Source organism: Esox lucius, chromosome 12 (genome assembly GCF_011004845.1).
Source record: "Esox lucius isolate fEsoLuc1 chromosome 12, fEsoLuc1.pri, whole genome shotgun sequence".
NCBI classification, from domain to species: Eukaryota; Metazoa; Chordata; class Actinopteri; order Esociformes; family Esocidae; genus Esox; species Esox lucius.
In genome coordinates this window covers 21,459,433-21,484,317 of record NC_047580.1, presented here as the reverse complement: position 1 = coordinate 21,484,317, position 24,885 = coordinate 21,459,433, and the positions used below count along the sequence as shown (strand labels likewise).

At 39.1% G+C, this 24,885-nt stretch overlaps 1 protein-coding gene across 3 annotated transcripts in view; it reads left to right on the top strand.

The window, feature by feature from the left end:
• nphp4 (nephronophthisis 4) overlaps nt 1-24,885 on the top strand; it is a 144,497-nt gene that overhangs the window by 99,052 nt on the left and 20,560 nt on the right. For 2 of the 3 annotated variants that reach the window (XM_020051866.2, XM_034295795.1), the window contains exons 15-17: nt 5,191-5,378; nt 11,651-11,811; nt 15,486-15,657. In XM_020051866.2, coding sequence (XP_019907425.2) covers nt 5,191-5,378; nt 11,651-11,811; nt 15,486-15,657 — 521 coding nt within the window. The remainder of the gene's footprint in view (nt 1-5,190; nt 5,379-11,650; nt 11,812-15,485; nt 15,658-24,885) is intronic. The other variant, XM_020051867.2, reaches the window with a different exon arrangement.

Genomic DNA, 24,885 nt, shown 5'->3' with positions numbered 1-24,885 from the left:
TACTTCCAAACTTAGCACATCCCTGTGGCCTCGCCCTTCCGCAACTGTCTGGCACATTGGTAATGCTAGACAACACATTACAGTTGAAAACAAGTCTCCCCTGACATCAGATTTTTTTTTTATTTGTGCTATTTTTGGGACCTCTAGCATCAGTAGCTACCTTGTTGAAAAGGCGGTTATGTTTAGCAATGTATATGAGTCCTTTGACTGGCAACCATTAACAGCATGTGCAACTGACTACATCCCAGGTCCTCCATCTATCCTCCCTCTTAAATCCTGACTTTTGGGGGCTCTAGATGGATGGAGAGACACCCTCTTTGTGTGTCCTTTTTTTGTTATCAGCACTGTCAACCCAAGATAAAGGCATCAAGCATTCGTTGTATGGATCATTTTGCAGTTGCCTTTTTTGTGGCTGTAGATTTGAGTCTACAACACAGTTTTAAACATAATGGTGGCTTTTATGTTCGGCTGATAATTAGGGACATTTTACCCTGATGGTAAAGGTTCCCAGAATTGACAGTTTAATGTATTTCACTTTACTACATAGCTTGATATTATCCTTTTTCCTGTCATCTCAGCTGGACACTACTGTCAGGGTTGTAGGGCTTTGAGTGTTCAACCACTTCAACCTACTCACAAGAACTTCAGGTCCTTGGTACTTACAGCTTGCCCTGAAACAATGAGGCACAACATACTTCTTTCCAGAACAAAAGTACCTAATTAACATGATAAACGGGTACTGCAGGCATCGGGGCAATGGCGACCAATGATCCTCTGGAATGACTGTGATAAATTCTGCTTCTCTCTCCACAACGGTGTAATTATCAATCTTGTCTGTTTACTGTAAGAATGTTAATGCCAGGCTGCATCCCAATTGGCAACTTATTCTCTATATAGCAGTGTGCCCTTTATAGAGAATATAGTGGTGTTGAATTGGGACACAGGCCCAATGTCTGAAGTCACATCGATACATTAGCTTCTGCCAACCTCTTAGAAGCAGGAATCTCAAGGCTATATGACTGACTCCCAGGTCAGACTTTGCTCTTATTAAATTCCACTCCAATGTGGTTGTTTTGATACCGTTCGTGCTCGGCGGGCCTCACATTGGCTGGCTCTCCCTAAACTCTGTTCCCTTATCTAATGCCCAATGATTGATTGTTAATCTGCTCTCAGGGAAATAGAGAAGGAATTGTTTTGTCTCTAATCTCACTTGCAGTTAATTTGTTTCTAGTACCAAAAACGTGAGGATAGCAGGAAAGAGTATGGGTACAGACGTGTTTTGGAGAGTTGAAGTTTGTGTGTATATAGTTGTAATATGCACAGAGGGTGGTCATTTTAAGGCCTTTAAAAAATATTGTGGGCTCATAGTTTCCAGACTACGACTCAAACTACAATCCTCTTGCTCCAGAAGCTAGATTTCCACCCATTGTCAAAATGCTGCTACACTGAAACCAAAAGATATATCATTTTCAGTACAAGCTGGCCGATGTGTTGCAAAGAAAAAATAAAGATTAATAGTTCTCAGGTCCATTTTGATTTAGATTTTAAAATGAACACGTCTAGTTGTCATGATTTACACTTTACAAAAAAGTGACTTAGCCCTTTTAATCCCAGAACACTTGATAAAAAGGACATGTTTAGGAACGATAAGACTATCACATATTTTAAATACTATTTTGTAAAAAATGTATGTGTTTTCAGGGATGGAATTCCATGTAGAATGATAAAGTAAATATAGGATGTACATTATATTTCAAACATCTACTGTACACCTTTATTGATAATACAAAGGCTGAGATCTAGCAAAATTATGTTAGACCTTTTTTTTACATTTTTCACAAGATCTTGTAACCAACAATATTTAATTGAAAAACAAATTGATACTTTCTCTGAGAAATAATACAAAATAAACTGTCAATGCCTTGGTTGTTTAGGTGTGCTCAACCCACAACTAATACTTTGTGGAAGTACCTTTCGGTTGGATTATAGCAGTAAGTCTGTAGACTCCTCATTGATCTTTCTTTTAGCAAGTCATTCCTTGGATGATTTGGTGTTCTTTGTCATGTTGGAAGGTGAAATTCTTCTTAAACTTGAGCTTTCTGGCAGAGGGCAGTGGGGTTCTTGCCCAAATATTTCTATATTTGGAGATATTCATTGTCCCCTTTATTCTGATCACTGCCTCGATCTCACACTTTCACTCACTTTTGTTAGCTCCTTGTGGATCATGGCTATCTCTGTACTATGCAGCCAAGGAAATCCTACAGGAACAGCAAGTACAAATTACCTTTGTACATTATTTGGAATGTGATTTGTTAAATGGGGACACAGTTACCTTTACATAAGTGGTATTTTCATTATGGGTTTTATAGCCACTGCAAGCTTGAGGTCCATGTGTTGTATCAGTCTTTATTATTCCCAAGCTTACAAAATGATTAACAATAAACACAGTGCTGCAAAGTATGTGAACCCTACTGGGGTGGTCATTATCTTTTTATAAAATATTTTAATATATTTTAAACTAAATCCTAATGTAAACCCAACATCACACCATATAATCAAACTCATCATACATTTTTGTATTTCTGTTATATATGTCTAGTTTTTCTAACAAAAAAAAACATTTATAAAATGTCTAGGTTTATTAAAAAAAGAAAACATTGGTTTTGATTGTGATCAAAAAGGTCAACTTTGGATTCAGAACTCAGATGGTCAGGTGGTCTCTGGCAAAGTTAAGTAGGGCAGTTTGGGTATTTCTTGACAGCAGAGTCTTCATCCTAGCAACCCTCCCTTGAATGTCATTTCAATTCAGTGTTCTTCTTATTGTTGAAGCATGCACAATAACCTGAGATGCAGCAAGGGAGGTCTGCAAATCTCCAGGGGCAGGGTGATTTGCTATGTTTGTGTTGGCATTTATCTGATTTATTATTTTTCCTTATGGCTCTTGGGGATATTTTGGAAGGAGGTCCACTTCTAGGCTGAGTAGCTGTCATGTTAATTGCTCTCTAAATCTTTATAAAATATTTGTATAGCCTTCCCCTGACTGATGTACTCTCACTACCCTCTTTCTGATGTCCTCTGAGATCTTTCTTCGCGGCAAGGTGTGTTTTACATTCACCTGTATGGATAAAACCAAACTGACCAGGTTTCTAGTCACTATTTATCCTGCCCAAACTCTTTCCGACAAATTCATCCTTTCGTTGGTTAATTTGGTATCCAATTATTTACTCAACTGATTATTTACTCAAACTTACATACTTGATTTAACCATTTCAACTAGGGGTTGATTTTCTTGTACTGTACATGCACTAACATTTTTAACTACAACGCATATGATTCCTTCTACACCAACATATGGAATTGGTAACTGTAAACCTGTTATGTCAGATAGACTGATAAAATGTAAATATTATTTAGTTTTTAACACAAAAATAAATCTATAATTGCACAAGGGGTCTGCATACTTTCAAGCAGTACTGTATGCCTGTAGTGTATGAAGTAAAGTTCAGTGTGAATTGTGTTTATGTTAGTCTTTATTAGGTAGATGTCTTAGTATATAAAGTGATATTTATAGTTGTGCTCATAAGTTTGCATACCATGGCAGAGATTGTGAAAGTTTGGAATTTATTTTGAAAATATGACTGATCTTTTATTTAAGGATAATGATCATATGAAGCCATTTATTATCACATAGTTGTTTGGCTCATTTTTAAATCATAATGATAACAGAAATGGCCCTGATGAAAAGTTTACATACCCTTGAATGTTTGGCCTTATTACAGAACAACAAGGTGACACTCACAGGTCAAAATGGCAATTAAATGTGAATTTCCCACACCTGTGGCTTTTTAAATTGCAATTAGTGTCTGTGTATAAATAGTGAATGAGTTTGTTAGCTCTCACGTGGCTGCACTGAGGAGGCTAGATACTGAGCCATGGGGAGCAGAAAAGAAGTGTCAAAAGTTCTGCATAACAAGGTAATGGAACTTTATAACGATGAAAAAGGATATAAAAAGATATCCAAAGACTTGCAAATGCCAGTCAGTACTATTCAATCACTTATTAAGAAGTGGAAATTTAGGGGATCTCTTAATACCAAGCCAAGGTAAGGTAGACCAAGAAATATTTCAGCCAAAACTGCCAGAAGAATTGTTCGGGATACAAAGAAAACCCCACAGGTAACCTCAGGATAAATACAGGCTGCTCTGGAAAAAGACGGTGGGGTTGTTTCAAGGAGCACAATAAAATAATACTTGAACAGAAATGAGCTGCATGGTTGAGTTGCCAGAAAAAAGCCTTTACTGTGCCCATGCCACAAAAAAGTCTGACAACACCTTGACATGCCTCACAGCTTCTTGCACACTGTAATATGGAGTGATGAAACAAAAGTAGAGCTTTATGGTCACAACCATAAGCGTTATGTTTGGAGAGTGGTCAACAAGGCCTACAGTGAACAGAATACCATCCCCACTGTGAAGCATGGTGGTGGCTCACTGATGTTTTGGGGGTGTGTGAGCTCTAAAGGCATGGGGAATCCTGTGAAAATTGATGGCAAGATGAATGCAGCATGTTATCAGAAAATACTGGCAGACAATTTGCATTCTTCTGCACGAAAGCTGTGCATGGGACGCTCTTGGACTTTCCAGCACAGCAGTGACTCTAAGCACAAGGCCAAGTTGACCCTCCAGTGGTTACAGCAGAAAAAGGTGGAGGTTCTGGAGTAGCCATCACAGTTTCCTGACCTTAATATCATTGAGCCACTCTGGGGAGATCTCAAATGTGCGGTTCATGCAAGATGACCAAAGGCTTTGCATGACCTGGAAGCATTTTGCCAAGATGAATGGGCAGCTATACCACCTGCAAGAATTTTGGGCCTCATAGACATCTATTACAAAACACTGCATGCTGTCATTGATGCTAAAGGGGGCAATACACTGTATTAAGAACTAAGGGTGTGCAAACTTTTGAACAGGGGTCAGTTCATTTTTTTATTTGTTGCCATGTTTTGCCTGCTCACTCATGTTTTCTTTACAAATGGTACATACATTACCAATTCTCCAAAGGTTTGAAAACATTTCAGCACAACTGTAGTCTTAGTAGTTCACAACACAGTATATTAGGTGTAGATCCTGCGAAAGCAGGTTTAATAAATAAACTTTAGCCTGTTTTTTTCCCTTTTATATTTGCCCACAGGATACCACAGCAGGGGGTTAGGAGCGAATGGCCAGACTCTGTCCATTTCACCTTCCAGCTTTACCGTTTCCCGCCAGTAACAACACAACGCCTGAAACTACTGGCGGCCGATAAGCAGCTGAAGAAATCCAGCGAGACGCCTCCTTGTGTCCTCGCTGTCATTAACCAGGACGGAACAGTTAACTCTGGTAAGTGTTAAGCACTGTACTAAACTATAAAATCTGTTTAAAGACCTGGACGAATGTTGGTGAAATTAACTGTGGTTTTACGCATCAGCAAAAGTGTAGAAATGTATGATAACATACTTAACTGTACACATACTATGTTTTTAATCAATGAACAAGAATCCTAATACAGCCAAACCTTAGCTGTTCAGCTATGTAATTTTTCAGTATCAGAATTAAGTTTTTTATTTTTTATTTACAGTCTCAGCTAGCTTGACAACATATGTGAAATAACGCGTTTTTGTATAAAAAAAAGAAATTACTCTATGTAATCAGCCGATGGCGACGTTGGGTAGACTTTGTCTACAAAAAAGTAGCCTTGTTACTCTTATTTCCCCCGGTTACAATGCTGCTGATAGCATACCAAATTCAGTGAACCAGCTTGCTCCGTTTAGCGTACTGTTACAAAAAGTTATTTCTACAGTGAAATGAAATTATAATATTTATTTGTATATACAAATACATACATGTATTATAATTTAAAACCACAGTTAATTATTATCTTTGGAAATAAAGAAATATACATTTGCACTGTATTTAAAGTATTATCCTGTATCTTCGTTAGACCATAGCCATGTTGTACTCTTAATACATTATTGAAAAATATTTCAAATGAATTTGTTTGTTAATATTCGGAAAAGTTCAGTAATTATGTATTTTGCTATGCATGACAGTGGCTATTTATATATTATATAGGAAATGTTACTGTTATAAGAACAGAAATGCCACTTTTTCTTTAATGTATTTAACTCTTTGACGCATATGATCACACCAGTTTGATCAGGCTAGAGTGGTCCCTGAAGCGTACGATCACTGGTCAGACTGCTTTTATTTACTCACATTTAGCTCAGTGTTTATAACTGTATTTACATTGTAATTGTTTTAAGATCTACACTATGATATTAACGATGTAGCAAGCGTTCAAATCGGGACAAGGAGGGTAACTTACGTACTAACAGGCAACCAACACTAGCAACCAACACTTTTCTAAAATAAAAATATGTCTGACACAAAAAAACGAATGGTATTAGCAACTCGAACATCTTACCATATTCTGTGAGTGTTGACAACTGTACAAAATCTTTGCGTAAAAACTTTCTAGAAGTTACTTTACACATTTGTGGGCGCTGCTATGTTTGTTTATCAACCAAAGATAAGGAAAGGTGATAAGATGAGTAACTCTGGTTGATTATTTACATTTGCTTGTCTTCCAGACAGATTTTCCATACTGGGAAAACTATGATTTGTTCCTCCCCAATATATCACTGTAAACATAACTTTTTGAATTACAGGTCGCACTTTGTTTGCTAGCGGTTAGCTGATGTTTGCTAGCTAGCTACAGTAACATCAACCAGTCTTTGCAGCTGTTTTAATCAATGAGAAACTTGCAATGCAATGTATGTAGTGTTTCTTAGCTGGCATGGGGACTGTGTTCGTGTCAACAGTCCGAAAGTCACTCACAATGCACTTAGATAATGTGGGGTTAACACAGTAAGTTTTTTTTCTGTTTGTAGGGTTCCCACACATAACAGTTGAATTTGCCGAGCTACAGTAGCGAGCAGACCGATGGTGCAAACTAAAACCGTATTACAGCACTACTTTTGGTGTCCCCCTCAGGAATTGCTCTTGAGAAAAAAGCTCAATGTAATCTTCCAAAAAAATTTTTTTCAGTGATAGTTTTTGTCCATTACAAAATATGCAAGAATCAGAATTCATAATTTGACAAACTTTTAAGAGCTTCATGAATAATTATGTAAATAAATTATTTACACCTCACCAATATTGCCTGATAGTGTATGTTTTATTGAAACAGCAAGTGAAGCGTGTCAGTATCTTTTGCGCCCAATCTTTAGAAAAAGGACAGCATTTTTTACATTTGTCAATAATTATTCAGTATTCCTTTTTCACAGTAGCCTATTAGTACCGGTAGTAGTTTCCTAATATAATTGAAATAAAAAATGTGATGAATAACTAGTAAGCGGCATGGTATTTTTGGGACGTTTTGGAACTTAAGGGATATTTGAAACTCATGTGTTAAATGGTTACAACTTAAACTGGAGGAGAGGGCAGAAAATACTACTGAGGGGGCTAAGCCCCCTCTAGCCCCCTTATGGCACCGGGCCTGTGTACGTAGTACTGAATTATTATTATTTTTTTTGGTATAAATGTGGTAATTTTGCAACTCTAGATTTTGATCGAGACGATAGTCTATTAAAAAGAGGTCAAGATTTCAGATTAGATATTACATTTTCACATAACTTTAGTTATGTGCATAGCCTGTATGGTTACAAGTCGTTTATTTGGATGTCACTTGATTATAACGTTACTTGTCAGTGACTGGAGTTAGTTGAGGCGATAGCAAAAGGACAAACTGCTAGGAGTGACAGCGCCAGCACCACACCTGTTACTCAGTAGACCATGTCCCGTAATTATAAGACTTAATATAATTTAAATGGATGAGTTATTTAAAAAAAATCACAGTTGTCAAAAAGGGGGAAATAAGCAATATACACCAAAACCATTTTTGAACCAGGCTGTAAACATGTTTATTTCTGCTTTAAAGTTGGGCACATTTTGCCATAGAGATCTATGGAGATTGCTCCCTTTTGCAGCCAGCCTCAAGTGGCCATTCGACGAATTGCAGTTTTTGGTACTTCCGGGTTGGCTTCGTTTTACAGCCTCTGAGTTTGCCACTTGATTGATACAGATGCTGCATGCTGCTTTTTATAAAATGGAATCATTTTTGATGAGCATAACTATCTACCTATGTAGGCGACCAATTATTGGCTAGCTAGCAGCTTGCTAACATAAACATAGCAATTGGTTTTAGACTTTAAAGACTTTTCTTCCCTCTATCAATCCCATCTCTTATGATAACTCAACGCAATAAAGATTGTGAAAGCAGGTTACATAACATGGGCTTTATTACAAGCCCTTTACTTTAGAATGTTTAGTTCCTAATTCCAGATACTAAACACTATAAATCTATAAAAATAATTCTTACTGGAGACTAATGACCAGGTGTTCAACTTGACAAATGAAATCGCAGTCCTACCATCTGGAACAGTTGATTGTATTGGCCTAGGCCCAGACGAAAGTAACTAAGTAGCTAGATTCCTCCCCTACAAGCCGAAGCTCTTCAATCAGTCAAGTCCCAAACCTGTTTTCATAATCTCAGCAGTTGGTCTCTGTTGAATGAGCCTATCAATACCATCTTGACTATTTAGTATTGTAATAACCTCCAAGCTTTTAATTTTAGAGGGTGATTATATTATAGGCTGTCATATTTTCTGAAATATGTACTTTTCTATTTTGTAGTTATTGAATTATCAAATAGATATATATGTTGACATTTCTTATACGAAAAAGTGTGCCATAATTGCAAAGAATTTTCAACAATCACCGTTCGATATTACTTCAGTCCTGCTTCCACATATATAGTTTGAGGCATACATTGGATGATTCCAACGCATACACAAGACCAAACATTCTGCAACTGCTTCTGCACTGCAATGCTGCAAGCCAATCGCAGCATTCCATTTGAAATGAATTAACTTCCAGTGTATCACAGCGCATTTATGCTGTAGGTCTGATCCAGGCTTAAGGAACAATACATACTCCAAGCAAAGCTCAGTGTTCTTCCAAATTCACTGTGCTTTTGGAGTAGGTACAATGGGGAAGTAATTATTATTGAAATAATGTTCATGTCTGGATTCTGTGATTCTGTCCGCATTCTCTGCAACGTGGAAAATATAGGACCCTATGAAATTATATAACCATACTGAAATATCACTATATGTATCTCTACCTCCCTGTGTTCATATTTTGTGGAAGCACGTTTGTGGTGATCGGGGTAAGTCTCACACCTAGACCGGGAAACATTTGTCTGTTTGGATCTTAATCAAGGCTCTCTGGGCCACACGAGGACATGTACCTTTCTATTGCTTAGCCACTCTGCTGTAGCTTTTTCTGTGTGGTTGGTGTAGTTGTCCCAATTTTAGCTCGCTTGCAGAGTGCTGAATATTTTTCCCTGATGACGAGAAACATCTCCATAACATGATGCTGATGCAACCGTGCTTCACAGTATGGATGGTGTTTTTTGGGTTATGTGCCTAGCTGGGTTTGCTTGAAATTTAATGCAGTTCATTTTGACCAAAATGTTACTGTACGTTATCAGATATCACAGATGTTTTAATTACAGCTATTATTTAAATAGTTTTTCAACATGGCAAATAAAAATGTACAGTGAATATAAAGTCTACACACCCCTGTTAAAATGCCAGGTTATTGTGATGTAAAAGAATGAGACAAAGAAATCATGTCAGAACCTTTTCCACTTTTAATGTGACATATAATGTGAACAATTCAATTGAAAAACAAACTGAAATCATCGAGGGGGATAAATGAAAAATAAAAAAAACTTACAGTAACCTGGTTGTATAAGTGTGCACACCCTCTTATAACTGGGGATGTGGCTGTGTTCAGAATTAACCAATCACATTCAAACTCATGTTAAATTGAAGTCATTACACACCTGCCATCATTTAAAGTGACTCTGATTACTCACAAATAAAGTTCAGCTGTTCTGTAGGATTTTCCTTATCTTCTTAGTTGCATCTCAGAAAAAATGCCATGGTCGACAGAGAGCATCCAAAGCATCAGAGGGATCTCATTGTTGAATGATATCAGTCAGGAGAAGGGTACAAAATAATTTCCAAAGCATTGGATATACCATGGAACAGTGAAGACCGTTATAATCAAGTGGAGAATATATGGCACAACAGAGACATTACCAAGAACTGGACGTCCCTCCAAAATTGATGAAAAGACGAGAAGAAAACTGGTCAGGGAGGCTTCCAAGAGGCCTACAGCAACATTAAAGGAACTGCAGGAATTTATGGCAAGTACTGGATGTTTGCTATATGTGACAGCAATCTTCATATGAATGGGCTATGGGGTAGGGTGGCAAGACGGAAGCCTTTTCTTACAAAGAATATCATCCAAGCCCGGCTGAAGTTTGCAAAAACTAACGTCAAGTACCCCAAAAGCATGTGGGAAAATGTGTTATGGTCTGATGAAACCAAGGTTGAACTTTATGGACATAATTCCAAAATGTATGTTTGGCGCAAAAGCAACACTGCCCATAACCAAAAGAACACCATACCCACAGTGAAGCATGGTGGTGGCAGCATTATGCTTTGGGGCTGTTTTTCTTCAGCTGGAACCAGGGCCTTAGTCAGGGTGGAGGGAATTATGAACAATTCCAAATACCAGGCAATTTTGGCACCAAACCTTCAGGTGTCCGTTAGAAAGCTGAAGAGGAACTTCACATTTCAGCTCGACAACGACCCAAAGCACACATCCAAATCCACAAAAGCATGGCTTCACCAGAATAAGATTAACATTTTAGAATTCCCCAGCCAAAGCCCAGACCTGAATCCAATTGAACATCTGTGGGGTGATCTGAAGAGGGCTGTGCACAGGAGATGTCTTCGCAGTCTGACAGCCTTTGCAAAGAAGAGTGGGCAAATATTGCCTTGTCAGTGGGCAAATATTGCCTTGTCAAGATGTGCCATGCTAATAGACTCCTACCCAAAAATAATGCGTGCTGTAATAAAATCAAAAGGTGCTTCAACAAAGTATTAGTTTAAGGGTGTGCACACTTATGCAACCAGGTTATTGTGAGTTTTTAGTTTTTCCCCCTCAAAGATTTCAGTTTGTCTTTCAATTGATTTTTTCCTGTTATTGGTCACATTATAAAGGTGGAAAAATTCCTGACATGATTTATCTTTGTCTCATTCTTTTACATCACAAGAATCTGGTATTTTAACAGGGGTGTGTAGACTTTTTATATCCACTTCATGTAAATGAATTAATTGCTATACAGTTTAGTGTGTGGTTTTGTAAGGCAGTTGGAGCTCACCAAATCAAATACTTAAAAACAGGCAGCATAAGAAGCAGCATCTGTCTAATTTCTTAAGATATTCTATAGACATTTTATAATCCCAAACTCCACTGCAGTTTTGATTATATTGCTAAATAGCTACATGGTCGAGAGAAAGTTCCGGATATTTTTTTCACGTCTTTCAGGCCATAAATTTGTGTACCCATCATTATGCTGTAAACACATTTTTACCACCAGTCCGTCTGTTCAGTGGACCATCACAGACATATTGCTGTGAATTGGGATGGTTTTCTTGTCATTTGTGTCTCTGTTATAATGTCTCTCTTCCCAGGCTCCCCAGGGCTTCAGCTGCAGTTTTGTGTGGATGGGGCTTTCCTGAAGCCAGGTGAGAGGCGCTGGTTCCTGCGCTACTTGGCCCACCACACGCTGCTGGTAGATGTATGGGACAGCAATTCACTGCTGCTCATTGGCTCAACAGCCCTGGAGCTTAAGGTACAGTAAGAAAGAGGTTATAGATCAAGGCCCATTAACTTTCCCTCATAGGGATAGCACTATACATTTAGATTTGAACCTTAAAAGTAAAGTTACTGGGGATTGCCCAACACTTTCAAAATAACTTGTGTGTGTGGTGCTAGAAGAATTCTTCTGACTTTACAGTTAGCAGAGGAAGTAGAGGAAGACTCAAATGTGTTTGGTCTCTAGCTTTTCTGTTTATTCTTATAACTATTTTAAAAATGTGTGCAGATTTATGTAATCATAGACAATATGTGCTTATATATTTTTATTTGGGATTATCTGAACATGTAAAACAAGTTGATTTGGTGTCTAGCTTGAACGATTCAAGATATACTATTTTAGGGTAAATGTATGTAAATAATGCAAATGTATACACATTTTAATTGTCATAGTCTAAACAGATTTACGCATTTTAAGTAGGGATAGCCTAACTATGTGGAACAAAGTTGAATTGGTCTCTGTAGCTTACATGGTTCAGTAGGTACTGTCAGATTCCCATTGAAGTCGATGAAGAAATCCTATTTAAGAAATCCTATTTATGTCAATGGTGGTTTTAAAAGTATAATAAAAGTTACATTTTTAAAGCATAACAAATGTGTTTTTTGCAAGTATCTTCCAAACGCACTTGAACGTTTTAAACTTTGAATGGTGCCTCTAGTTTAAATGCTGTTGGAGGAGGAGTGTGCTAATTAATGAAAAGTGTGAACAATGTTTAATGAGGAGCGTATTGATACCCCTTGAATGCATAACAACATGCCACTAAGAATGACCAGAGCACTGATGTTGTATCAAGGTGTTTTCTTAGATTGAGTGGCTTTTCAGTGGGTATGCAAAGACGTTTTGCGTGGATTGTCTTCTAGCGGAAGCTCCTGTTTGCTACAGAACTGCTGTCTTCAAATTTGTGAGGGAAGTAACTAACATTAGTGTAACTGTAGCTTCTTAGACAATTTTCAGCTTTGCAAAAAAGTCAGCTGTCTGCATTTAAAGTTTTGACTTTAAAATGTAGTGATGACAAACTTGTGCCATGTTGGATGATTGTAAGATTCTTTTGGCCTGTGTTTCCTGGACAGCGGAGGATGCTTGTTAAAATACTGTTTTCAATAGCCTGTATGTAGACACGCCAAAACTTCTTCAGGACATTGTTTCAACAGGAGTTATAATTGCTTCACTGATTTGAGTTTGTAAATAGTAAATAGCCAATAGGTGGCTTGGGCATCTGTTTTGGATGCCTCCGGAACGCCTTCCTGGGAAGGTGTTCCGGTTCCGTCCCACCTGGAGGAGACTCCGGGGAAGACGTAGGACACGCTGGAGGGACTATGTCTCCCAGCTGGCCTGGGAACACCTCGGTGTCCCCCCGGAAGAGCTGGAGGAAGTGTCTGGGGAGAGGGAAGTCTGGGCATCTCTGCTTAGACTGCTGCCCCCGCGACCCAGCCCTGGATGAAGCGGAAGAAGATGGATGGAATAGTAAATAGCACACTTCTCTTAAAGAAGAATTACCTTTAATTTTCTACATTTTCTGCAATGTTTCCGACCTAACAATTTTCTGGAAATTATTATCCAATCAGAAAGAAAGCGCTGTTGAACCAAACTCAAAAAGCATGTGTGGTGAGGTTTCTTTTAATATATCATCCATTAGAAATCTTACTGCTAGGAGACCAAACTGTCATTACAAATTGCTGCTCTAATACACTTGTATGTATGGCAGATACCAGCTTCTGAAAGCATAGGCAATTAGGCCTAGGCTGTACCTCAGTATTTTATGTGCCTAGTTTTTTTTACCACAATTAATTGATCTACAATTTGTGATCAAGGCACTACTTCAATGCAGAAACTCCTTGTGAACTCGGGACTCGCTCTGTTTTATAAATGTCTGAAGGAACAAACTTCTAGCTTCTAGCTGGATTGAGCACACAGACACCTAGGCTGCCACAAGGATCTGCTACACTGCCACAAAGCAATGATATTCAGTTGCTAACCGCTCTAATCCAGATGCTGGCCAATTTCCCAGGACCATCCCAGGATCCCGGGCTAATCAGTCTCTCAAACTGCCAGTGACTTCACTGTGTCATTCAGGTGTCCCTGCACTGAGTCAGAAGAAACATTTAAATATTGACAAGATTAAATAAAAATGAGAAAGTTGATTGATGATTGTTGTTTGATCCTTCATTACAAATGTTATTAATAAATAAAATGAAATACTTTTATTCAGAAATGTGCTTGCCACAAACGTGGCACCCTACATTTTGTATTATATTAATCCTCCCTTGGCCAAGAGTCCTTTCCTGAGTTTAATGAGGTGGGAGAACACATAGGAAGGATTTTGATACCATTCCTCTGTTCCAAATCTCTACTGATCCTTCAGAGTCCTTGTTCCTTGCTTGTGGACTCTCCTCTTGAGCTAACTACAGGTTTTCAATGGGTTTAAGGCCACCTGTCGGCCACCTGTCGGCCACCTGTCCTGTGAGTTCCCTGTGTCTCTCTCCGTTAAGCTGGTGGCGGATGCAGGCACAGCCCCAGGCTGGAGACCAAAGACTGGCCAAGGTTTTTGGTGGTTCCCTCTCATTTGCCCAGGTCTGTCATGTAGGGCTCCTTCCCGGTTCCATTGAAGAGCACCAACCAGCTGACGAAGGTCGTCACCAGCAGAGCTGCACCTGGCAGGAAGAAGCAGAGGTGAAGCCTCCTGATCAGGAGTCCACCGACCCATAGGGACATAATGCGGGTACAGACACCATGGGAGAATCTGTAGAGGTCACGTCAGCAACGGTGGCCAAAGGGACACTGGCACCTCCGGCCACGCCACTAGACACAGAGGGACCTCATGCTGCTGAGACGGTGGCAGGAGCCGCAGCCGACAAGCCTGCCCAGCAGCGCCCGATAAACTGCCCGGTGTCCCAGAGTCAAGCAGGCCAGAGCCCCAGGCGTGTTCCAGCAACAGCTGGTGCCTTCAAAGGGGCATGGTCCTACGCTTAGGGGGGGGGATGTGGTGCAAACTTGCTGCCACACCTCACACAATTCACCCCAAACCCCCACCAGAAGGACGCCCTGAAGACAACGCAGCCAACGCATGAGGGGTTTTTGTGCTCTGTATTTTCCCTTGTCCTCCTCGTTATACTTTAATAAAATGCCCTCCAGGGCCCTAAACACCTGTCCTGTGTCTTTTCTCTGTCTTGCCCCATTACAAAATATACACAATATTCTCATTTGTATTTGTTTGCGTAAGTCCTCATGTCATCTCCAAAGGCCTAGAAGGCCCTGATGTTTCCCCACTGCTACCTCTATGCAGTAGTGTGACCTTTATGGTAAATTCATTATTTTTGTGAAAGTAGTGTGTATGAATATTTTAGGCCAGAGCAGTGACAGTCCAGTGTGGGACTTTTTTGTTGTTATTGTATTGTCTCTGATTGCATTGCTTCCTCTTTTTTATTAAAATTTTTGTACTGTTTTTTCTAGTGTTGTGTCTGAACCCTCTCCTGCCTTTCCTGTCTGTGTCTAGAATACTTTATGTTGCATCAGTGGTTCGCCTTCTGTTGTCGCTAGCACGCGCTAACATGTCTGCTCAAAGCATATGTTCATTTTTCTCGTGTTGTGTCTTTGAATTCACAGATGCCTTATTGTGTCTCTGAAAACACCCCTGTGTCTCTGTCTCCAAGCAGCATATGTTACGTCAGGGCCGCCCGGCAGTGCAGGCCACTTATGAGCTGGAGGTCATCACCACAGAGTATATGGGTGAAGGTGTGCAACTGAGCCTGCATCAGGCCCCCACCCCCATCAGTGTCTTCACCACAGTCAAGGGCCGGCTGCACCTTCGCCTGGGCAACGTGGGTAGGAACGGCAGTGCTGCATTTATTATTACAGTAAATATATCTGTCTGTAATGATTGTCTCACCTTTTTTAGTAGCAATTTTGATAAATGTTGTAACATTAGAAGCTGTAAGAAGGGCAATGCAATCAAAATGCAGTGAACTTGAGAAGTCACAACCCAAAGTGATGTGTAAGAGGTCTTGTTTTTTTCACAAATTTAATAGCAGAGTTATAGTGTGTCTGGTGCCTGCGGGCAAGACCTTGGGGGATGAATTTACAGAATATCACCATAATCCAACACAGGCAAAAAAAAAATAAAAGTGACTGCAGCAAGCTTTTGTATAGCTTGAAATAAAAATCAAGACTTGTTCCTAAAATAAAAATCCAGCTTGAGTTAGATTTTTAGTAAGCTGTTAAGTGTGGGGATTAACTGTCATAAAAGTGAAATACTAAGTAATTGTATGATGACAGCGTGCAATTACAAGCACATTTGGTGTTAGGAATGTCCATAAGATAATCATTATAAATCATCTGGTCAACTCCCATCTCTCTTAACCCACAACGTAAAACCCTGTTTCCAAAAAAGTTGGGACGCTGCATAATGCAAATAAAAACCGAATGCAAGGATGTGATGTGTGATTTATCCCTGTATTTAATTGAAAATAATACATAGACAGCATATCAAATGTTGAAACTGAGAAATTATATCGTTTTTGGAATAATATATGACCATTTTGAATTTGATGCCAAATCAAATGCCAAATACCCTATCAAATGCCCAATACCAGTTGCTGTAGTTCTGAAAGTGAAATGTATTCCCATTCTTGCATGATATAGGATTGCAGCTGATCAACAGTTCGGGGTCTCCTTTGCTGTATTTGTCATTTCATAATGTGCCAAATGTTTTCAATAGGTGACAGGTTTGGAGGCAGAGACTGCAGGCAGGTGAGTTTAGCACCCAGAGCCATGCTGTTGTAACACGTGCAGAATGTGATTTGGCATTTTCCTGCTAAAATAAGCAAGGCCTTCCCTGAAAAGGACTTTGTCTGGATGGCAACATATGTTGTTCCAAAACCTGTATATATTTTTCAGCATTTATGGTGCTCTCATAGATGTGCAAGTCACCCATGCCATGTGGACTTATGCACCCCTGTACCATCACGAATGCTGGCTTTTGCACTGGGCGCTGATAAAAAGCCGGTTGATCCCTCTCCTCTTTAGCCTGGAGGACACGGTGTCCATGATTCCCAAAGATATTTTCACATTTTTATTTGTCAGACCACAGGACAGTTTTCCAGTCATATAAAATGAGCTCTGGCCCAGAGAAGGTGGCAGCATTTCTGGATCTTGTTTATATATGGTCTTTGCATGGTAGAGTTTTAACTTACTGTGTTCATCTACAGTGGTTTTGGAAGTGTTCCTGAGCCCATGTAGTGATTTTCAATACGGAATTGTCTGTTTTTAATGCAGTGCCGCCTGAGGGCCCGAAGATTACTGCCATCCAATATTGGTTTTCGCCCTTGTCCCTTAATACAGAGAGTTCAACCGATTCTCTGAACCTTTAAATTATATTGTGTACTGTAGATGATGAGATCCCCAAACTTCGCAATTTTAACTTTGTGATACGTTATTCTTGAATTGTTGCCCTATTTGCCCTGTGCAGTCTTTCACAGTGTGGTGAACTCCTTCAGTGTGGTGCAGTCTTTCACAGTCCCATCCTCTCTGGGATGCTCTTTCAATACCCAATCATGTTACAGACCTGTTGCCAGTTGACCCAATTTGTTGTGTGATATTCTACCAGGTTTAGTTTTTTAGCATTAAACAACTTTTCAAAGTGTGTATGTAATTTCCAAGAAACAATAACATTTCTCAGTTTCAACATATGATATTTTGTCTTGGTACTATTTTCTATTGAATATATGGTTTAAATGATTTGCAGATTATAACATAGTTTTTCTTTACATTTTACACAGCATCCCAATTTATTTGGAAATGGGGTTGTACAGTACGTACGGAATGTGCTTTCGAAAATGAACCACAACTAAAGGGATCAGGGGAGAGTACAGTCACAGATCATAACCGGGTTCAAGTAATCAAGGATCACTCTGTGGAATCTGGTATACACAGTATAAGCTCATCCTGAAACACACCAGAAGCCTATTACTATGAATAACGGTAAAGGACTTCTTGGCCTGAATATGTTATTTCACCTGAAACCACCCAAATGGACTACTAAGGTTCAAGAACAGATTATCAACCAGCTACCAAGCTGTTAACCGTGGACCCTTGTTTACCCTGAAGGCTCATTACAATGGCTCTCCGCAGACCATTATTTGCCACAGAATTCGTTCATTGCACTATGAAGGAGCTTTACAAGAGACCCACAAGTAACTCTAAGATTCATTTTAATTAGTTAAATTAATTGTGTGTCAGAATTCCAGTGATCCAGTGACAGACAATTGTGTATGTTTGTAATATTACTTTGACATTGTATTAGCCGGGAAAAACATTGGATAGCTTCTGGCGTAATCGAGTAGATGATGAGTCTGATAGTTAATTCCTTAGGCCTACAAATCAATGTGTTCCATAGGTTCAAAGGAAATTGTGATGAAATTGCTTGTCTGAAATATGCTTTAATAACTGTAGTTGGGAGATTGAAATTGAAAGGCTTGAATGGTTAATGGTTGACTGGCTGATTGAAAGGTTTAACAACAAAGCTGGGTGTCACTAGTTTTACTTGCATCATGTGAAAGTCATTGCTCACTTTAGCCATTGAGACAAACCAAAGGTATTTCCGTAGGAATCTTACTCGTTTCTTCATCTGGCATTTTACAGCTTTTTTCCATCTTAAATCGTTACAGATTTATGTTTCAGATTGTTTAAAATCAAAATAGCATTGCAAAAAAAGTATCATAACAATACAATTATAAAGTTAAACAAGTCAAGGTAGTTTACACACATTGAAACTTTGATGCCTGAATTTGGTGGTGCATCCTCTATATTGGGAACTGCTGCTGTCGCCTTGTGCTTTGATTGGTAACACAGATTTTAGGGGTACAATTTTAAACACGTCAAGCAGTTACCCACTTGGAGTATTTTACAATAATGAAACAGTGGATAATGTTGATATTTATCATCTGAAGAAATAATACAAACTCACAAACGGTACATTTCACCGTCAGGCGTCGGAAAAAGCACATTTTACCACAGAGTATATTGTTGAACGAATAAAACTCTGTTCCTCCCTGCTTATCTCCTAAGCAGGGTGACAGCACATTGAGAAATTGGAAACGTCTGGCATGTAAATTCCAATCAAGACTTTAGATATCCATCAGGCCTTGCTGCCTCCCAGCAGCCGACAGTTGCAATTAATTAACAGTGGAGGTTGCCCATGAATCAGCTCTGTGCACGCTGTGCACCTTTATCTTTCTCTCTAGCTCACTCTCTTTCTATCTTTATCTCACCCTCTGTGTGGTGCTCTTCCTCTCTAACTGTCTCTAAAGCACCATCTCTTTCTGTGACTGTCTCTCTACTTCAGTTTTTCAATCTTCCCCTATCTCCTTCGTTTGGCTTTCATCAAGCCTTAATGAATCTCATGTTATTTGTGCCTCTGTAAGAGATGGTCATTAGCGTGTTTGAAGAAGAGCCTCTGGAATTTACCTACCATCAAGACGGATAGAGGTGGTGAAGACTATTCTCTTCTGGGGCTTTAGTGGGCTTGACTCTCCGTCTGTCAGTACAGTACTCCAGCAGCAATGCCTGGACTCTCTTAGAGTGGAAGACAGAGAGCTGGAAAGGGGAAAAAGAGAAGGAAAGAAAGAGACAGAGAATTATGAGGTGGAGAGAAGACAAACATTTGAGAAACAATCTATAATGTGAAGAACGTTCAATTACATCATCAAAGCAAGCCGACAATTAGAAAGATATAATAAATCACAGAAGTGAAAATGCAAATTCAAACTTTTGAAATATTTAGAAGACATTACAAACACGTTTCATAGGAAGCAGATCCTCGTGCATCACAACCTCAGCAGAAAGGAATATCGTTAGCTATCCCACAAACTTATTCTGACCGACTCAGAATCGTCATTAAAATACACAGAGATTAGAGACGGCCCAAGAGTTGAACCCTGACAAACACCTATAGTTACTGAAAGTTACTGACACATTGTATCTGGTCAGATAATAGAAATTGCTCTAGGTGGTTACTCCACTGGAAGAAATCGTGTGAATTTGGGTACTCAATATGGTCAAAAGCAGACCAAGTAGCTTGTTTGTTAGTGTGTGAGTAAAATGAGTCTGAGTGATAAACTTGGATTTTATGGAGAAAACCTTTTATAGTTCTAAATGGTTGATTGGTTGGAAATGAAATATGCCTTGCATCTTATCTGATCATATCGCATGCTTAGCGATATTGGCCAATTTAAAGTTTACAATTTGGAAAATAGCACCGGGAACTGATCAGTTTAAAACATGTATTGTTCAGCCCAAACATAGTCTTTTTATTGGTGTATTATTTGAATATGAAATCATGTGATGATTAGTTTACTAGCTTTGTTTGTTATTCCTAAAGCCAAACATGGTACAACCATTCCAGAGAGTGGGCTGGAGCGCAGAAACAGCTTGACATCCATGCTATGTTGTGTACATGTTTTATCTGGATGTTGGTTAATCAAGATGTCTAGGTTCCTGTTGTCTTCTTGAAGTTGCTCTCTCTCTGTTGTAATTTTATTTCAGTCATGTCTTCCCTTCAGCCTGCTGGGAATTAATCAGAATTAGCCTGTATTGGAAACAGAGTGACTGACCGACTGTCATTCTCCAACAAAAGATATTTCAGATTATACCTCTTTTAATGATTGTGTGATGTGTAATTTATTAAATAATAATGACATATGCAATCAGGTCTACTCAGTCATTCCCAAAAATATCATTAGTTTAATAAAAGACCAAAAGTGTGCAGACCTTTTGGAATTTTATAAATGGTGATAGTTATGGTTGTGTATGACAGGAAAAGTTGTGATTAGATGTGATAGGATTGTTTTAAATCTCTGAAATCCAAAACCTAGCATATTGGTGTCCTTAAACAAATAAACAAACACATATGAACACAGGAGAGAAATTAGGTGGCCAAACTGTGAGAGAAGGGTGGTTAGGCCCATCTCTAGGCCTATTCAGCCCTCGTCATCTGCTGCAGACCGATAAGCCCTGGCAGGACTGCAGCGTGAGAGAGAGAGAGAGAGAGTGAGTGAGACAGAGACCGATAAGCCCTGGCATGACTGCAGCATGAGAGGTCTCCTGAACACTCCCAAAACCAACACACTGGAGCAAACACAGAGGTAATGTGTACTCCCAAATATGTTTGTATGGTGATTTAGTTGGGTTGCACACTTTGCCTAAAGGGCCCAGATGCAAACATGTATTTGTGGTTGTATACACATTCCCAATTTAAAAAATGGACCTTTCCTTTTCTATTTTCAGAATTATTTAATAATATTCAGATGTCATGCTGAAATAATATTACTCTGAGTTTGGTGCCATATAGTAGAGATATGGAAAACTGGAAAACTCAACATCTACTCTTGCTGTTTGGCAAGCTAACATATTTTTGGAAAATAATCTTGTGATCCACAATAAAAGTCATTAAACATCCTGGGATTCCCATACCAAGAAAAGCAAAGACATTAGCATCAGTCAGGCAGAGTAGTATGGTAAGTTAACAATGTAATGTTGCTCATGCAAATATCTTGCTCATGGAAACCAATCAAAACCTTTTTCCAATTCGGGCCAAAAACTATAACTATAAAGTTGTCTGTTTTTTTGACCAATGAAAAGCAGCTCTTTGCTTTAAAGTCACATGATTGTCTCTGCCAGGCTAATCATGTTGTGGACCCAGCCACCAGCCTATTTTAGAAATATTTTAATAAAATTCAAATGAAACCACTTTTATAATGCAATATTGTTTATGATACATGTTTCTGACCACCGTTGTAAACCATGCTTTTTAGTAAGCTCCAATGAAAGATTCTCATTAACTTTTAAAATCACATTTAAGTAATTTAGCAGTCGTTCTCATCCAGAGTGAGTTACAGTAATGGGTACATATATTTTCATACTGGCTCCCCATGGAAATCATAGCCACAGCCCTGGTTTTGCAAGTGCCATTCTCTTACCAAGGAGGAAACATGAGATATAGAATTTCTAAAATATAAAATGCTCTTTGGAAAGCAGCAATAACAACCAAATAATTCTAATGCAAATATGAGTAATGACACGTAGCAGCAGCTACTGTTCAGTCAGTTGTCATTAAGTGTTGCATAAAATCAGTACCTCTTCTCAAATTTCACATTGGTATTGCTATGCATAACTAATCAAACTCTTTGGAGTACACATAGATATGCATATTTTTATAGTCACATTAATTATAAGAGTAACATGTGACTTTAGAACACTACTATTTGCTTTTGGATTGTATTTATTTTATATTGAACACCAATAAATGGGTGGTGTTGATGATTTTACAGAAAACAACGTATAAACAGAAAAAATAGAAAAAGGGAAAGGATAGAAACACAAACAAAACCACAAAAACAAGAAATAAATAAAATACTTCCACTTTCCCCCAGACAATGAGGATCCCTCTTCACTCAACCCTGCCTGCATGACCCCAGATACTAGTCCATCTCCCCTGCCACAGCTCCACAAAGGGAGCCCAGGGCCAAACACAACAATAATTTATGTTCTCAAGTCACATCAATACACATTGTGCTGTTTACTGCTCAAGGTAGCGGAAAAGGGTTTGAAAGAGTTGAATTATTTTATTAAATTGTTGGGACTTTTAGGTTGCTCTTGGTGGCTGGATAAACCGTTTAGGTTTTCTGAAGTTCTCAAATAATTATAAAATCTAGCACATACAGCAAAGCTATGAAGCAGCTATTTGACATTTGTCACTTGAAGGAGAGGTGTCTGAAAGATCCTATGTAGTTTGTTTTTAGAATATTGTTATTTGGGTAGACTCTTGAAATATGTGAGGCAATGCGTGGCGTTGACCCGTTTGCTAAGGTGATTTCAGTGCTTAGTTCCACTTCTCACCATGCCTTGATGATCTGTCGAGGGTGCATTTCCAGAATGAAATGTCAAGCATTTGAGATACACGTTTGGTTGACCTGGGGCAAACCACCCATCATACAAAGCTTTGCGCTTTCAAACTCATGGAGAGTCTCTGATATAGTCCTCCCATCTGTAGGTGTCTGAAAGATATTTCTGTTTCTGTTAGGTTTCCCTAAACAATCAAAAGATTCAAATGTTCCCTTTACGGGGCTGAGGCACAGCTCTCATCCAACTTGTTCAGCATTCTGTGGCGTCCTAATCTAGAACGTTGAGAGACACAGTGGCAGTGTTGTTAGAATTATGAAGTGTCAGCCCTCCAGCAGACGCTGCCACTCCTCCTTTTATAGCCAGTTGATGATTATGGGCGACAGCTGTGACAGGGTGGAGACGGTGGTTGACTCCGGAAGCTTCTGGAGGGTTTTGTGAGCGAGCCAGCTGCCCTTCTCCATGGTGCTGATCTGCCTGTAGGTGCGTTCTTCTCCAGACCAGGGCTGCATGACAGCAGTTGCTCTCTCTCCGATTGGCTGATGGTTTCCTGGCGGCGCACTCTTCTGGAATCAGGGCGAGACGCTGATACTGGGCGCACGTCATAGTAAGTAGGGGGAGAAAAGGTCACCACATTTCTTATAAAAATTCACTGTGGAATACTGTACATTCAGACCGGCAATCTTTCCGCCCTGTAGGGTCTGGATGGTCTCTTATTTCTACCAGGGGGATATCCGCTTCAAGGAGGTCCGAGGCCATCTGGATCAGGGAGGGAATGTTCCTCAAGGAAGCTGTGCATGTTTAAAGGATTAGGGTCTGCTTTAGACATATAAGGGGACTTTGTCATTATTGTCGTTGGCCTAAGAGAGTAGTTTCCCACTTGACTCTGTGAATCCATCACATTTTATGACACTTTCACCAAACTCAAAGTATTTATGACTTGGTATCGATAAAAGATTTGTCCATTTTTGTGGAGATGATACGGTTGTAGTTGTATTGCATTGTTTTTTGTTATGGTTTTCATAGTAGGATGACAAGTATTCTCCCCATCCAGTATATTATTTTTGACCCTTTTGGCTTGTTTTTTTTTGGCATGGCTATCCTGTCACCCACAGATCACTCTTCCACAACACCCCCATGCCAGATGGTCATTCACACACTCCTGAAGTTGCAAGTGTGTCTTACAGAGAGAGAGAATTTAAAGACATATGTTTTATTATTCTTACCTTACATAGACAAAATATTCATCCGCAATACCACACTATGATGCAGGCCACCAACGTCTTACTAGTATCTCATGCAAGATGCAACATTTTTATGGAAACTAATGAATTATTAACACAGTTAATAATTAATCAACTTATTAATACAATTTTAATTACCAAGAAGTTGAAAGTTGATAGGCCCCACCTCCTCCTACCCCTCCATTCCTTGGAAATAAAACAGTTAAGGCTGATAACAAAATCTTGATCCTCTCTCACAACTGCAATAGAAGTTTCGCCTGCCAGTTAAGTGATCCATCTGACTGACTTATCTAAAGGAACAAATTAACAGGTGTGCTTTAATTCCTTCTTTTTTTTTTTTGTGCATGTTTAAGCGAAGTCTGTAGACAAGGCAGAAGTTGCAGGACCGTTTTAAAATGTAAATTTGGAATGGTTTGTAGTTGTCTGCTTGTACAGCCACTTTCTGTTGGTTTACTTTTTTGGTTAATTTCCACTACAAATAGCATCAATATATAACTTCTTGCCACTTGAATAGCTTACAAGCCAGTAGTACTACTACCTACTAGTATCATTAGCATTGAGCCCATGGTAGTGGAATGGACAAGAGACCAGAGGTGGGAGAGCTTGAGTAACAATGTCGGGTTTAAGCCTAGGTCAGAACTACAGTAAGAAAGGGCAGATCTCCTTGAATGTCCATAGGCTGAGTAGTCCTGTATTGTGTAACAACACAGAAACAAACTGCATGTCAATTAACGGTGGGAATATAAGAGTTTTGGCCAGACATAGCACTAGGTATTAAGGCCTAATAGTTACATTTTGGTCTCATCAGACCAGAGAATCTTGTTTCTAGTGCTCTCTGATTGCTTGGTGGCATGTAATAGGCATTTTTTTTATTTTGGAGTGTTCTTGCGTCTGTCTGCTCTAGGCCTGATTG